This window comes from Mycteria americana, chromosome 16, assembly GCF_035582795.1.
Source record: "Mycteria americana isolate JAX WOST 10 ecotype Jacksonville Zoo and Gardens chromosome 16, USCA_MyAme_1.0, whole genome shotgun sequence".
NCBI classification, from domain to species: Eukaryota; Metazoa; Chordata; class Aves; order Ciconiiformes; family Ciconiidae; genus Mycteria; species Mycteria americana.
The window spans coordinates 10,509,041-10,526,373 of NC_134380.1; the positions used below are offsets into that span (position 1 = coordinate 10,509,041).

At 37.4% G+C, this 17,333-nt stretch overlaps 1 protein-coding gene across 2 annotated transcripts in view; it reads right to left on the reverse strand.

Moving 5' to 3' along the window:
• Nucleotides 1–915: 915 nt before the first annotated feature.
• Nucleotides 916–17,333, reverse strand: part of PITPNC1 (phosphatidylinositol transfer protein cytoplasmic 1) — an 88,399-nt gene continuing 71,981 nt past the window's right edge. The window contains exons 7-10 of one of the 2 annotated variants that reach the window (XM_075518728.1): nt 12,806–12,961; nt 11,988–12,051; nt 8,335–8,453; nt 5,241–5,381 (exon numbers count right to left, since the gene is read on the reverse strand). In XM_075518728.1, the coding sequence (XP_075374843.1) occupies nt 5,376–5,381; nt 8,335–8,453; nt 11,988–12,051; nt 12,806–12,961 (345 nt within the window). In that variant the 3' untranslated portion in view covers nt 5,241–5,375. Of the gene's footprint in view, nt 5,382–8,334; nt 8,454–11,987; nt 12,052–12,805; nt 12,962–17,333 lie in introns of both variants that reach the window. The other variant, XM_075518727.1, reaches the window with a different exon arrangement.

The following is a 17,333-nucleotide window of genomic DNA, read 5'->3' on the forward strand; positions in this document are numbered from 1 at the left end:
CTGTAAAAAATATCAAGTCAAAGCAAACCAACAGCAAAACAGGTCAGGCCCAGTCATTAGATGTGTTGTGCTAGCTGTTGACCACTGTTGGGGAACACGTGTTGCCAGCACTGTAGTTTCGGGGTCCTCCCACTGCTTGCTGGAAAATCCATTTGTAATTTCACCTCATAGAGGACAGTTATAACCTCACTTAGGTGGCAAAGACTCAGCCGGAGTCCCGGCTGTCTGCAGCACGCTTACCCCAACAGGGTCTTCATGCACTGAAGCCACTGAGAAGTCATTACCGCAGACCCGAGGCCATGCAGGACTGCATGGTTTCTGTCTCTTTCGTACTGTGTGATTTCTACCTTAAATATTTTCTAGGCCTAGTTCCTTGTGTCCTGTCCTACGCTGTTGTGAAGCATTTCTATACTGAATATGCAACCACCATTTTTTGATGCAGAGAAAGCTTTGTTTCTGTGGAGTAAGCCTCTACTTAAAAGCTTAAAGAAACATTGTACATGTGAAATTTCTGTTGACTAAAATTACATGACTTGTAGACAAGTGATGGAGGATCCTTACCTTCTGAGAGGTTTTGAGTGGTCTCTTTTCCAGGATTTACTACAACACTGGGCTGCCAAACCCTGCATAGAGAATTAGATTCCCTACTGACAAACTTCCTTGTCAACCAAATGGTCATTTACAAATGAATGGGCTAACACCAGACTGATGGGCACCTGCCCTGATAAAATCTTTAAAAAGCTGAGGCACAACAAAACCTAGTAGATGTTGTAAGTGGTTTAAATTTTCCTTACAAAGCCAATTCTTTGTGCTTCTTAATTTTGAGGAAGTGACTTGCAGAGCTGGGGGTAGAAATGTTAATGGACATGTTCCTTGCTAGAGGAGACCTCGTAAAAGAAAATAGCCACAATTGTAAAGAATAATTGTTGGTAGTTTATTTACAACAAAATGCAAGGAAAAATACAATATTAAAAATAATAAATAACTTGGAAAAATCAGAAACTAAGTGATATGAATGAGAAATATGACAATCAAATTCTCCTGCTGAGCCTTGCATTATTTAACATGCAGAGCATTTCAAAACTTGGTCCTTCTTTGATGGCAGTGATGTATCGCCTAATGTAGCCATCATTGCTCTAAATAAGAGAAATGAATTACTGGACATTCAGAGTCATGTGGAATTATCACAGAAATGAAATAAAACAATGAAACCTGTTTTAGTGACACCACAAAACCACAGGAGATTGTAATTCAATGACCATGCTGTTCATTTAAAGCAAAACATTGTTAGACTTATTTAGCAATTTTAACTTACACATATAAAACCAAGTCCAAACAATGGAAACAGAAAAGCTCCTATTGACAAGATCATGAATTCTCTCTTACTGCACTCACTAATTCATAAAAAGCATATACATTTGGCTTATTTCAAGTGATAGCACATTGTTTTGAAGTTATAGTGCAGGAAGCTTCAAAGCAGTTTTAACAAAATGTAGCAGTCTTGTTACAAACTAAAATTCAAGGAACAAATATTTCCATTTCAAAATCTCTACAGCAGCAATTAATGCAAATTGGCTACTAGATGTCACAAAATCACCTTCCAGAATAATCAAAAAAGCCAAAGAATAATGTCAAATAGTTTCTTTCCATAGAATTTATCCAGTCATTTACAAAATTAACCATTAAATTCATAAGAAATCCCATGAAGTATGTGTTTCAGGAATGTGCTGCTCCTCATAGTCTTTATGGATACCTCCCTTTTTAATTTATTAGGAGATCTACCCTTCTAAAGACTGCATCAATTGCCAGTTATTTTGTAATGATTGTTCTATATGAAATACATAAAAGTATGAGCAAAGCTGGGAGGAGGTTTTAATAGAAACCCAAACAAACTAATCATGTTATTTGCTCTGACCTATATTCTCCTTGATGAAAAATTCCTTGTCAAGTCCTAGCAGAGCTGTCTCATGTAATTCTTCAGTCACTGTGGCAGAGAATAGGAACGTGGCTATTGTGCCTATTCAGCTTTGCTGTGTGGCACCATACTCTCAAGATGTACTCACTAAATAATCACATCATTTATTTTTGCAAAAGAAGTGATGAACGCCTGCAAAATGCTCTCTATTTTTCTCCTAATAAACATGTTTGAAAATACAACAGAAAAGCGCTGTGAAAAAATCTGTCATGAAAACAACCCCTTTGCCTCAAGGCGTTATACTGAAGTATTCAGACCTTCCTTTTCATTTAACTTTGTGTGGGTTTTTTGTGTTTGCTGAGAACATTCTAGAAAAATTTATCCTACCTTAAAAAACAACCAAACAGAAAACAACCAAACAGAAAAAGATATTTAAAGATCATATTTACCAGGTGGGTAATGACTGGTGGGGAAAGCAAAGCAGAACACAGCAGAGGGTACTTACATCAGCAATGAAAAGCCTGGAGTGTTTCTTACCCAAAGCAATGAAACATTACAGATCTTTTTATTTACCTTCATTAGGAAGCAACATGGAGGGAACGTGGCTGATCGTGATCCTTGTGGCCAACGGTGAAGTCAGGCTGTTCGGTCAATAAATCTGGTAAAATCCTTGAGAACAGTGCTGCTTGGTGGAAGGGCTACGGCAGCACCACATGCAGAGGGAGACACAGCATTAAGCAGTCTGTAATTTTTTCCATGACATGACCAGTGTCTTTCTCCTACATCTCTGTCATGCAGCTATTAAGATTTGTCCTATTCAGGTATGTTAATAATTTTCATACATGCCTTATCCCCAAACCTACTTAATATGATAACCAGTGTGTCCACATGCGATTGGAAATCAGTCAGTTAAATATGAGTAAAGGTATGACTGCTTTGGTCTAATAATCTGTGTCAAACCCAGATGCCAAAACATATATAGAAATAGTAATATGTAAGCACAAGGACATTATGACTAGAGCTGAGCAAATTCTTCTTTGACAAAGAAAAAAATCATTGAAGAATAGATTTGCAGGTGGAGCAGACCTAAACCGTTTCTATACAGGTCAAATTCAGGAAATGAAAAAAAGAACCCCAAACAATGCTTTATGTTTTCAAAGGTTTCCCTTCTCTGCCAATGTTCCAATCTTGCTACTACATAAATAATAATAAAAAGATTAGACCAGTTATAATCATGAATACTTAATCTGCACAATTTTTAAGCTGAAATCATAAACTAATGTAGGAAAGTTTTGTTTGCATCATTACAGCGGCTTCTTTTTAAACAAAAAAATCATCATTAGTTTACTAATCACACAGAATTACTAGCTCTGCGAAGCAAAGCAAAGCAAAACATGGACAGTAAGTGGGAGAATGCATGAAGTTAGACCACAGCTAACCTACAAAGAGCTCCCAGATTTTGCTAGCTACAGAATTTTAACTATCAAACAAATATACACTTGTTTTCAGTGCAGGTTGGCAGTGGAATTACCTCTCCTGCTACTAAAACTTAACTTCTACTGCATCTACAGCCATGGAGAAGTTCAGTGCATTTAAGCCAGTCAAATCACAGCATTGTGCTGGGAAGATGGCACAAATGTCCCGTCCAGGTAAAAGGCCATCCCCAAACTGATTGTTCAATATTCAATGATAGTTCAGCTCTGGAGGACTCTCTTTTTTTAATCCATGTACTATGTCACCGGTGATACAAAATATCACCCACTTTGATCATATGATTCAGGTAATAGCTATCATTCACTGGGAATTGAACAGCGGCTTATTTAACGTCTACTACAGCTACCAGTAGGGACAGATACTGACAGCATTCATTAAATAGCAATTTGTATGAAAGAGAACAAAGTACCCCAAATGGGGGTCAGTGGGGAAAGTTTCTCACTGAGCTTACATTTGGAAGAAAGACACCACTTCTGCCATTTATTTTTCTCCTCCTTCCACAATCTACACCTCCCTACTGGGAAACATCCTTTCCTACCATTTTAATTCCTGAGATTGAAGAGTGATTTCATATGCAGACCAGGAAGAGCACTTCTGTTTCATTAACGTCACCCCACACAGGACTAAGCAGCCCCACGATTCATCTGCTTTTTAAAGTGACTGATTTTGTTCACTCCTTCCCCAGGCAATGGTAAAGCCTGGAACCAGCTTTCTGTTAGCAGAGATTGTGCTGTTTAGGAAAGATGCGATGCAGGAAAGAAAAAGGAGTCTCATATTTTCTTTCCTTTACATTCAAGGTCTTACAGCGTTAACTACCACTCTTCTTCCAGTGAGGAAAAGACAGAATTCATTGGTTTTGCTTCTCAACTGGCTCAATTTAGCTGCTTTTTTCCAATCTTACACACAGAACGCCATTGATGAACACCAATACAGACTTAAGAGGTCAAAAAAGGACAGGGGAGAGCTATTAAAATACATTATCTACAAGAAATAGGTGGTTTCTTTTACAAATTCTGTGCAAGATAGAAATAGTTCAATGGCCTCAAAGTTAGTATAATTAAATACAACTGGGGCTTCAATACAGTGGTATTTTAGGTTTGAAAAGTTTTGTGTTTGTTAGCTAGGCCCCAAATCCTGAGTCATATTAAGCAAGATGTGAATCTGAGCGATTGCTGTTGGTGTTCAAGTACAATGAGTTACAGGTCAAAAGTTTATGAATACACAGGAGAAGCCTGAGAGTAGGAAGGATTTTAAAATCGACTATAAAAGAAGAAAATGGGAGGGTTTTTTTCCTGTTAACCCTGCATTCTAGTCGGCACTAATTTGCCTCAGAAGTCCTTGGCAGCTTTACTAAATACCTACCCCTAATTATAAATGCTATGACCTAGATGAGGATTTGTAGGTAGAATACTGCTACAGAAAGATTTATTTTCTTTTATAGGGTTCCCCTCAGACTATTTCACTGTATGTCAGTAAGACGCACCATATGGCTTGAAACACTGCATTAGGAATATATAAACTACGTTCTCTTGCATGCACTTCTCTGAAGGTTTTAAGGATCAGGTCTGAGGAAAGGAGTAATCTTTCCACACCAGTAAGATTATTTTAAGCAAAAAAACAACCACAAACCACCATGACCTTTGTAGAAATTGAGTTACGTCACTCTTGCTGTGGTAGACATGGCTTATCAGGAGGAAACATGCTGGGTTAATTTAAAGGGTTTTTTTCGCAGGATCTGGAAGAGTGAGAGTTTCTGGAGCAGACTTTTTCCGAGGCCGGTCTTTGGGAACTGTTAGGAATTCAGGAGCATCTGTGGAGAGGGGAGTTGATGGAGCACTAGATGGAGCACTGCGGGTTGAAGAAGGCATGGAAATGTTAGAGATAGATATTGCGGGTGGGAAAATCCCAATCTTCTTATTGGTAGCTTCCTGAGTTGCTCGTTCAAACTCTCGGACTTCATCCATTGTCATGTCTTCAACAAGAAGGAAAGAAAGATAAAGGCACATTAGAATAATTTCAAATGATCATTTCATTAACTCAGTTAAACTACTTCCATCCAAATTCTAAATCAGGGAATGATTGCTTATCATGCATATCATTAAGTGATTCTCCACATGAATGCCTTCCTATTGTAATGCATTGATTGGAGTACAATAAGTGGCCAACATAAAGAAAATGAAGTTAAGTACATTAATCACATACTAATGATTCTTCTTCTGCCTGGGTCTGAACTGAATAAAGAGTGCTACCTCTGTAATTGCTGGAGAAAACAAGCTATTTCACAGGCAATTAAAGAATACATTTAGATACACAGTTAGCATGTAGAATTTTTCAGAACTCCAAACAAAATAAAACTAATAGGTTGCTAGGTTTTTTTTCCATCTAAATTATGAGCATGAACAAGTAAAGGGTTGTCATCGGTTTGTTCGTCTTACTGTAATTATCAAGGGATGAAAAATTCTCCCCCCCATGCACAGCTTCTATTGACTTCTAGTTGCAGCTACATACACATAACTGAGGCCGTTTTGCTTTTCTACTAATAAAGCCTAAAGAATTCCCTCTCACTTGATAAAGCCACAACACGTTTTCCAACTTTTCCACCCAGAATCTGTACTTAAACATGTATGGCCAACTGACAAATCCACTGCTTAATTCCCTGCAAAATAGAGGCAAAACGAGAGGAGAGGTTAAAGCCACTTTGCAATGGAAAATTGGGTCCACAGAAAGCTTTAAAAGCAGTGAGAGCCTTCTCATGCAGGTGACAAATGTGTCACACTGCTGTGGAAACCCACAAGAGGGCAGAGCGATCCCAGCATAGATGTGCTCTGAGCTGAGCTGTGCAAAACTTTTCTGATAAAATCCCAAACGAATGACATCTGCTACAAACGGGTAAGTTGCGCAAAAAAATCTGCAAGACTCTTCTGAAACCTGCTGCTTCATGCTACGTTGCCTGCAAGATGTCCACTGAGCCACCTGAAATAAATTTTGTGGTTTTCACTGAACGTCATGTTAAATTTGTAAATTTGAAATATTTCATTAAACCATTTTATAGATTCTTTGAGCTCCGAAAGCTCAAAAAACCAGCAATAAAACCACTAGCATTTTAATAAATTTAAAATTCTCACACATTTGGGTGTCTGAGACATGGGACTGCCAATGGTGCTTACCACATGTATGACAAAATCCTATACTTTCAGTACATGGATAATTTTTAATATTACCCAGCTGCATGCATCTGTAGCCTTGGCTGCAAATGTTATGTAGAAGAAGCTGTATGTTATATTACAACATCATATTAAATAAACAAAAGCATGCATGTTGCCAGCTGCCTTCTCTCTTCCCTGCAGACGACATTCCAGGGACCATTTCAGCCTACATTGCTGTGTCAGTTATTAGGAGTGAGGACTAAGCTATTTTCAAATCTGAGGTAAGTGGTAGAAATAAACAGATGGTCTCAGAGGAACTGTACCTACTTGTGTTGGAGATAGATTTGAACCTGTTTTGCTGATTCACATTTTGTTTCACACCCTGTAACAGTATGTGTAGTGTTGTTGAACTCGAACGATTTAAAAGCACCCTGACATCAAAGGGAGCCCTTGCATTCATTTCAGCTATTTTCAACTGAGGACTTCTGTACAACATGAAACAGAAGTTGTCTTGGATAAATGAAAGTGAAAGAGAACAGGAAGATTTCTCAATTTGCTGGCCATTTCAGTGAAGACTGATTAAACTCTTACAAAGTGGTATCCTCCAAGACTGTCCATTTTCAATTCAGACATGAAATATTTATTGTCCCTTGACTTTGGCTTTTTAGCTTACACTCACTTTAAATTCACTTCTGTTCTGATACACACTCAAGTAAAACCAGTCCTTACCCTGAGCTAAGAAAGCTCAGACTCTTTTTTTTTCATTAGTGACAAATTCTATTCTGACCTCAATGGCAATTTTCCACATGGGAACTACAGATGGCAGACTTCATTCAAAGCCAAATCCTGAAGAGTAGAGCCAAAGTCAGAAGGGATTCTCAATTTACTGCTCAGCTAACCTTGATGTCAATGGAGCTGCAGCATTAAAACCACAAGAATCACCTTCCTGGTTATTGCTTAGACAAAATCTTCTCAGGCTGGTGACAATTTTTCCTGAGTAAGAACAAAGGAAAGTCTTCAAGCCCTTCGGGCCTTGCCCCACACTCGTTACGTGAGTAAAACCATCACTGAGTTCTACAGCACAGTTAGTAGAAATAAAGGAATAATAACATTTCAAAAGCAAATATCACTGCTCTTGTCTATGTGCAGATAGTAGTAATTTCTAATTAAGACCTGTACTTGAGCTGCCCAAATTACGAACTGAAATACTTGATGAAGTTTCCAGAATCTGAATCAAAGAACCTACACAGAAACCTGCCCTTCTCCACAAACTGCTGTTACATACTTCTCACCTTGTTGGTAGCTAATCAATGACAGCATTAAAATTAGTTTGAAAAGAGTGAATAATTCATTAGCTTTTTTTTTTTCCTGGTGAAGCAAACAATTTTATCAGTCCCATAGAAATTTTCCACTCCCCATGTTCCTGGCTTTTTGACTGAAGCACTCTGAACTCTTGCATTTTTTAACTATTCAAGTAATAGAAGGTAAAACAGGTATTTATCTTCCTCTTTATGCATCCAGCTGAAATTTGAGAACTGTGTTTTCCTGGAAGACAGGGAGTTGTATATGAGCCCAACCCCACCCTTTCTTACATCAGTGGCAGTTTACAGTGCAAATGGAAGGCAGGATTGCACTTCATGGAGAAAGATTCTGTTCCTACTGAAGCAAAACCTCCCCAAAATTCCACTGACTGGTCAGCAAGATCAGTTCACTGCTCTTCTCTGATCTGTGCAGGTGTATTAGCTGAGGATCGGCAATATGTTTTAAAAATTGACATACTCTTGCTTTGGCATGGCTCTCTATTTCATCCACAGTAGATGAATGTTGATTGCAAACTTTAATGTTGGTTTTTTCATGCATACTTTTCTCGTATTCTCGAACATCATCCATAGTCATATCTGTAAAAAGTTCAAAACTGTTGGCATTTTCCATTGATTCAGTGCAAACAATTTTTTTTAAGGAGAAGGTTCTAGGAACACATAGTTTTTCAGCAGAAGCCAAAAAAGAATTTAAAAAAGAAGCATGGAGCAACTAGCTTTATGAAAATTGACTCATAAAGGTAGTTGTATCAGCCAAGGAAGGTGTAAGAAGGTTAAGTCAAAGGGAGTCAGAGAACAGGAAGGAGTGGAAATTGTTTAGGAGTATCTGTGTAACATAATGTAGGCAAAAAGTATTGAAGTGCAGGCCTTGGCAAAGGCCAAGATCTTCTAAAAAGATTTTAGAAGATCCCTTGGAATAAAGGATAACTACAGAAATATTATAAATACTTACTTACCTTTCCAGGAACTTTCAGAAAGATTTTATGTTATCTTTGCATAGTACATCTCATAACCAGCAAACATTCTTACTGTTAGAGCACAAACCAGCTTAGATTCCAGAAACTAACAATTAAATATACTGGTAAGTGAATTAATAGCGACTACGTTAACAGTTTTGTAGCCTCAAGCCATTTAACGAATTGTAAGAATTAGAAATATTCCACAAATCAGGCTGATTCTATCAGTAGGATCATTTATCGTTGTCTAGGCATGCCTGATGTTGTCAAACTAGTGCATAATCTGTTAGGTGCTTGCTATGTAACTCAAAGCAAGTATTACAGATTTTAAAAAGATTTGTCATAAACCACACTTCCAGTAAAACCATAAAGAATCCAATTAATTGACTTGTGACCTTACTCTTCTGAGTATTCCCACGCTTTCAATAAATCTACTTGCGAGTAAGGTGTGTAAGTGAACATGAAGGCTGTCAGAATTTTGGTCTGTTCTTTACAATGGTTTCATAACTTCAGAGCTGCATGAAAATAGCCATCAACTTTTTAATGTGGTAATGTACACTGTGTTTTTGTTCTTGAGGCTATCACTTTTCTCAGGTTTATTATGTGCCACTTGGATTTGCAAATTCTTATATCACACCACTCCTTGTTACATGATATGAGGCTCTTGCTGCATTTTACGAGACAGCTTTTAAGGAAAGATGTAACTTTAGCTGTTATATCAGTAGCACAATGTAATACTTCATCAGTGAAAATGAAATGCAGTTTAAAATTCTGATCAAAAGGAAACATGGAATACCACTAAATCATACTCTTTTAGCCTTTTCCTTTTACTGTTATCTGGAATGAAAAACAAGCTCATAAGCCATGTCAATAACATGCTAAAGATGCATTTTGCCAAGCAGAGAACATGCTCTTTATTAGTAAATAACACTGTGAAGATAGATTTTCTTAATAATAAAGCTAAATACAGGTTAGTAAATTTAATGAAAAGACACATTTGTACTTACAGTATCAGTAACAGTAATCAGTCAGTAATACCCGTAACATAACATGCTGTTTAATAATTGATTTTATTACACTGATTATTTGATTCAGTTTAGCTGACTTACATCATCTCCAAATCTTTCTCAAGCTTTTATTTTAAAAGATGCTAATAGACACATTGAAGGCACACAGATGCTTTAAAAATTATATCTTTGAAAAACTCTCCCTACACACATAAACATGTCAAGAGCAGTACCACAACAGTTTTACAGATCATATGTATTAAATTGAACTGGATGTACACAAATTGGATCTCACTCATTTCGGATAATGAAATACTCGGTTTCTAGTCAGCAAGTCTTACAACTGTTATACTTCAGAACAATGCATAAAGGCTGCAGACAGCACAGAGAGTTACCAAAACTAACTTTCTGCACTCTTTTTTTTTTTTTTTTAATACATCGTGCTATGTACTCAGCCTTTATTCATGTCTATTTTAGTAAGCCGAGATTTTTTAGGTTTTGTACTTAGCCTGACAATTAAGTTCTAAAAGTACACTCTATTATTTAGTAAAAAGACTCACTGTGACAGTAAAAGTCCACAAGATAATTGTGTATCACAATATTTCATTTGTGGAAAGAGTATTTTTGACAGGGTGCATTCAGAGTTAAGATGGGAAAATCTGTGGTTAAATGTTTTTTTTGGGCTAAACCTATTCTGTATGTTTTACTTCATGATTACTCACTTGTTATCATTATCAATAACTCTGCTAAAGTGCAGATGACTCTTTGCTTCCCAGTAACATTTCTTTATGTCTTGCTTTAACAGATATTTTGGGTAGATTTGAGGCAAATTTATGGGCTCAATTTTTACATGAAGTCAGGCTTTTTTATTTAAAGTCATCAGTTTCCCTGACTTCGTACAGGGAAAATAACAGATCACTGTATTTCAGGTAAAAAATGAAGAAAATAAATTATTAAAAAAAAAAAAAATCTCTCTTAAGAACTCTTTCTCCCTGTATACAAAATTCTCTTACTAGTTTATAGCTATCCCAAAATAAAGGATATTTTTAGTAGATTTCACTATTTTTATGATCATTACAGCACAAGATTTTCATGCACTATTAAATTGATAAGAAGACTGTGATTTCAAAAGCAAATTTTTCTATATTTTAAAAAAATCAGCACAACGAGTTTGTTTTTAGGTTCTAGTGTAAAATTATGCAGGTTTATGAAGTCACTGGAGATGTGCGTGTTCGCACCAGCTGGGCTAATTGACTGTTTTTAAGCAGTGCAGAATGTTTCTGACTTTTGATGAAGGACAGGTGTCATTCTTATCCATGAAATGCCCAAGACAGTGTTTCCTGAAGCTTAAGGAGGGTCTAAATAAACATTCTAAGTATATTCCCAAATTGCTATTATATGTTACAGAAATGTCTTAGAAACTGTTCTACAAGTATCTATGGTTATGGGTACATCTTACTGAAAATACATGTAAAAAGCACAAACCCCGTGAGCTTATTTGATAAAATATAATTGGCTGGTTTGATATTCAGGATTACTCTGTACTAGTGAAAGTGCCCATTGCTACAGCTGGTTCATGGATTCAGAACAGTTTTTGCATGCAGCTGCTGTTGAATCAGACCCAGTAGGTTTTACATTTATATCCATTTTTCAGAAAGGACATTAGAGCTCCATCTTTTCTTTATTGCAATCCATATTAACAATTTAAAACTTTCCTAAATAGCTAAAATTGTGTTGGATCAGAGGCCTTAGGAGTTTGCAGTATGGAAATGAGTGCATTTTAATGCAGTCTCAATAAGAAGCTTTATTCAAACCTGCATGCGCTTCTCCATATAGATGACTCCTGGCAGGGGGAGCTCCTATCTGCCTGCAATGCAGGCTGACTGGACTGATACTCTGAGATGTATGGGATGTAAAGGCGTCCCTGTATGCTGCCTACTGGCTGCCTAAAATACAGCCTACTCTTGTTACAAAGAACCTGCTGTAAATGAGCTCCATATGTTCCAGAGAAACTGAACATAGTTCCATCTCTTTCATGAACAACTTATGCTAGGACCTGATGGTCCATGAAAGCAAATGGAAATCTGTTGTTAATTGTCATAAGCTTTGCATCAGCCCTTTTAAATGGGCTAAATTCGGAGAACACTTACCGTACCACTCATCAACCCAAGCAAAAGCCTGCCGGTGACCGATCAATAGTATATCCCTGACCACCTGCAAAACAAAGAAAAGGTTAAATACCTCTGCAGCAACAAAACATTTTACAAAAGTGACACTGTTGTCTTTCAACATGATTTAAAGTGAGAAATATTCTGACAGTTTTATCTCTAAAAAGACATGCCCTACAGAGTCAGACATACTGGCTCTGAAGGTCCTGTAGTCCAACCTCCCACATGAAGTGGATCTATTGCCAACACTGGATCGCGTTAGCGTGGCTTTGACTAGCATGGGAAGCCATTTGGGAATGTGTACAGAATTCATTAATCTTTGGGCAATTAAACGTTCTGGAACTCTTCTTTTTCCTTGTTAGTTTTTTAAATGTGTGGAAGGTCAATACTCTGAAAAATACTGTCATTTGGCTGTTATGCCATTCATTAATTAATTTTGTAGTAGACCGATTGGAAAACTTTCCCACTACCTGTTTGCAAGAAATTCTGCACATCATTGCTACATGTATGGTACTCATGTACACTCATAAATACTTTAGCTCATATATTTATCACAGTATTGAAAGTGTTATTGATAGTTTTTCTCAACCTTAGGCCTGAGCAGCTCCAGGCTTTGTCAAGTTTATACCCAGAGATGAACTCTTTGGCTCTGCTCCAGATCTTTCAGACCTTGAGAGAGGTCTGAAAGCAGATTCGGCTGAGCTCCCTAGCTTCTACACAGCCATAGTTACATTCCTGTGCAGGGTAGTACTCAAGTTCTGCTTATGTGAAGGATAAGAAACAGCTCCTGTTTCACTGACCTTGTGTACAAATTGCTCTACTCTGGTTTGAAGTCCCCAGACTTCAAATTTCACAGTCACAAGTTTGTAGGAACACATAATTGGCTGATGGGTCTCTCTCCAGCCTTCTTTTAATTGGCCCCTCCCAGTCTTCTGTGACTTGAAATATTTAGGATCCTGCAAAATAAAGAAAACATACAGGGAAACACAGGAGAGGAAGCCTTGTTTGTCAGTTTGCTAAAGTAAGTGTTTTGAAAAGACATAAAATACGAAACCATGCTAATAAACATTATGAAAAAGTAATATGAAATTGTCTTAAATAAGCACTAGGATATACTAAAATCCAATCCTGTCTTTTATCCAACAGCCAGTGAATCGATGGCAGCATATTCTTGGACATGCTTTGACAATCATATCATCTAGGACATTTTCTGCAATAGGAAAATACGTTATTGCAAGTCATTACAATACAATGCACTCTCCAAGTGTTATTGATGGCCTTTGGAAAAAAAAATGTTGCTTCTTCAGAGCTTGCTTTTCCACTACTCCCGCAGTGTGACTTACTAGTACTTTCTACCCATGCCTGTCTTCCTGAAATCATGCCCAATTTGAGCTTTGACACATCAACACTGATGTGACCCTGACAATGCCATTTTCAATTTTAAGTGAACTTGTATATCCAGGTGGCCAGCTAAGTACGAAACTCCTCCAATTTAGCCATCTCTGGTTACAACTGAGTTACAGGCAAAACACTGACTAATTTCAGCGCTGTCTCTCTTTTACAAACTTGAAAATCAAATAAATTGGTGTTGAAATTACAACAGCAAGACCAAAAAACCAATAAGGACATTAGTTCATCTTTAAAGTTTACTTTTATCTCTACAAGATACAGTTTTATCTATCAAAGTATTATTTTCCATATTGGTATAATTCCATTTCACTTTTTGTCGAATCCTGCTAATTACATCTTGTAAATAGAAATAATCTACAGTTAAGCATTGATTTTCAAAACTTGAAAATAATGTAGTTTCAATTCATAGTGGAGCTTCTAAAATCTGTCTTCAAGAATAACCACCAGTGCTTATCTGTATTGCCTTCCCCAGAGCGGAGATCTGGGAAGATGTTTTGAATCCATCCTTTGTTATAAAAGCAGTTAAACTTGTATTTAAGTATGTGCTTAAATTATGCGCTAAATGGATGACAATCAGGAGAAAAACTAACAAAAAATTGGTAAGACTTCTCTGATCTTAATTTTCTTTCATTCAGTGTAAGCTTATATATCATGCACCATTCCTTTTTTCTAATGTTTAGTTAGCCCCTGACTTGGCTTCTGATTTTATCCACAAACTGAAGCTCTGTCATTAAAGCTTCTTTACAAAGCTCTAATGAGGTGATAGTCTGCCTTCTCTGTGAAAGTCATTGCTTTTATTGCTGACATATTCTTTTCTGAATAGAAACTTTAAGCTCGTAGTATAATAAGGTTTCAATGTTAAATCACCATGAAAAACAATTCAACGTCATCATGTATCAGAGCAACATACCACTGTATATCACAACCCACAGTCACATGCTGTTGCCAATCTTCTCACTCAATAAAGCTTGACCTCAGATTGATCTAGATATTTTCTGGTTGAAAGAGTTGTTTTATAACTGATTATTGCCTGAAGCAATCAGTATAATAATAAAAATAAAAAGGGAAGAACTAAGACATAATATTCAGAAAGGAAAAAAAGGAAAATCAAAGGAAAATAGTTTAATGTAATGAAGGATCTGCTGTTTCTTACACACACATACGGTGCTAGTGTGATGGAGCCATTGTCTTGATTAAGCATTTCAGCTACGCACTTTAATAATAGTGAGCGTTATGCAGAGATGCTTTATATCCTTTCGGCGATAACCAGACCTATAATGGAATAACTTCAATGCAGTCCAAAGGGATTTAATGTAATGAATTTGAGTATCAAGTATTCAGAATTTATAAATAAAAATTCAATAACAAACAGCTACCCCGCACGACTGCATAAAACTTGTGTCTCGTTCAAACTGCAAGAACCCTCTGGATGCTGTGAAAGCAGTGTTTTGCTTTGTTTTGTTTTGGTTTTGTGAAGTTAACCCAGCATACAAGGGGATTCATAGTGGAAATTGTTCTTAAATTGGTGGCCCACAAATAATCCATCTACTGCAATACAATCAATGCAATTCATCCATGACACCACTCCTGGCTGCGAATTCCTTTAACAGCACCCAGAGATGGCACCTTTGCTTCCTTTAATCATGTCCATTTTTCTTGAAGGACATGATGTTTAGTCACAAATTGGCTGGACAGTTTCAAGCAAAGAGCCAGGCAACGATGGACAGTTTGGGCAACTTATATCTAATAGCTATTATGGAAATTCCTGCCTTTCTGAAAACATTAACATATTGGTACTATAAAACTGTAGACTGATGAATGGAAGCCAGGAAGAAGAAAGAATTTAGAGGAGTAATTTTCCAGACTGCTGTATGAAAGATCAAGATATTAAAGATTTTACTGAGTGCTTGCTCAGGTGAGCTAAAACTCAATTCACTGGGAGCTGCATGTAAAGACTGTGTATAAGCTGAGTAGTGGGATGTAAGGTACATGCAACATTACGCAAAGTGAACTTGAGAGTTTAATCTCTGAGCCATCAGTTCAAAGGGCATGAGTGTTTTACAGAGGTGAGTCGTTATCATAAGTAAAACTAACATCACTGGGCTGCTTACCCGGATGCTAAAAAATTAGGTGTTTAAAAAAGTCTTGGACTATTTTAGAAAGATGCAAATTCTGGCTCAGCAATTGCTGGTGCTATGGTTCATGCGAGAAAGTATTTAGGGGAAGAATCTCTGTATTTATCTCTGTATTTGGCATATATTTACACCTTTCCTAGGCCTCTGCTATTGGCCACAGGGAGCATACCACGCCAGAAGGACCTTTGGTGTGACCAGGACTGCTAATCTTTTGCTCTTCAATGTCTGATCCAAAGCCCGCTGAAATCAATGAGAACTTTGACAGGAAAGCCACAACCCAGAATGATTTTATGTGCCTAACTAATGGCTTCAAATTGCCAGATTAAGATTCACAGCCTGGAATCCTCTCTGCAATTAGGCATATAAAGTCCTTAAAAAAAAAAAATGAAGCGGGGATGATAATTTTCTATTAAATGCAAGTAGAAATAATATTGGTACACAGCACTGCTTCTCCTCCTGACTTTCATGCTGTAGCACACTGGTTAGGCTAGTCAGATAGAACAAGTTAGACTTGTGCCATGCTCACATCTCTCCAGGTCCCAGGAGGAAGCGCTGAGCACCTGCCTCTACTGGATCATGGCCGTTCTTTACTCTTCCTGTGAAAGGTACGGCAATTTGCAAAACATACCCGAGGCACCAGGGTAGAGCGAAGAAGCATATTCTCTAGGCAGGAATTGTGGCACACATGAGTTTGAAACACTTCTGTCAGTGACTGGAAACTGGGCGAGCTGATCTTTGGTCTGACCCTGTTTTTATGTTATTATTTAGATCATTAATTTTGTGTGTGCCTTATTTTTGCTTTTAGTCGCCCATGCCTTCCTTTCTAGAGAAGCCATCATCCAAAAAATACTGCGTCTATTCACAATTTTCCCCTTAATTTATCTACTGGCAAAATCCTCAATGTGTTTTAAATGTAATGGCATAGCTAAAATCTTTTTGTTTAAATAACCTTCTCATCCTTTTATCAGACACAATTTATTAGGAAAGCCCATCTGGCAAATCCTTTTGCTACAGAGGAGCAAAACCTACTCTGTATTTGCAATACATTATTGCCAGGTGCAGAGTGATTTAAAAATAGCACTTCTGCTAACATAGCAGAAACATCATTACCCATGAGCTGGGCTTATTTGAGAATAAAATGTAAAATTACAATAAAGTAAAATAAAAGCCACAGTGTGATGGATGTAGTTTCAAACATAGCGCTCTCCCCGTATTTTGTACTCAGGCCACGTCTGGCGGGTCGTGGTTCAACATGCTTATTGTTGGAGAGTCCATTATTTAGCATTTAGCATTTATTTACTTAACCTTCCTCATGGACTGCAGACGTCATGTGGAATTGTAACTCCCTTTCCAGGAGGCAAACACCAACATGTTGACAATATGGCACTGGGTTGTTGCAATGCCTTTTCAGATTTAATTCTGAAATGTTATTTTTTACTTAAATAATGAAACACATTCATTGTTTACAGAAAGCTTCCAAACCTGAATGGGCATGCTTTCCCTTAGCTTTGCCATGGTATCAGGCATGATTTGAAGATCCCACACTATTCTGCAGCTGACACCACCTCCTTTGTCTGTGTGCTGGAAGCCAGCATGGAACATCTTGTTAGTCTTGTCACCGATCTGTCTTGAAAATTACTTGCTGCTTGTATGGCCATTTTAGCATGGAAAAAGATCCCCAAGCTGAACATGTTCTCCAGAGGTGAAAGAGCATTGTGTTATGCCACACATCCTGTTCTCTTACTGGACGCTACTCAGATGTCCCAGAAACAAAATATTCTTC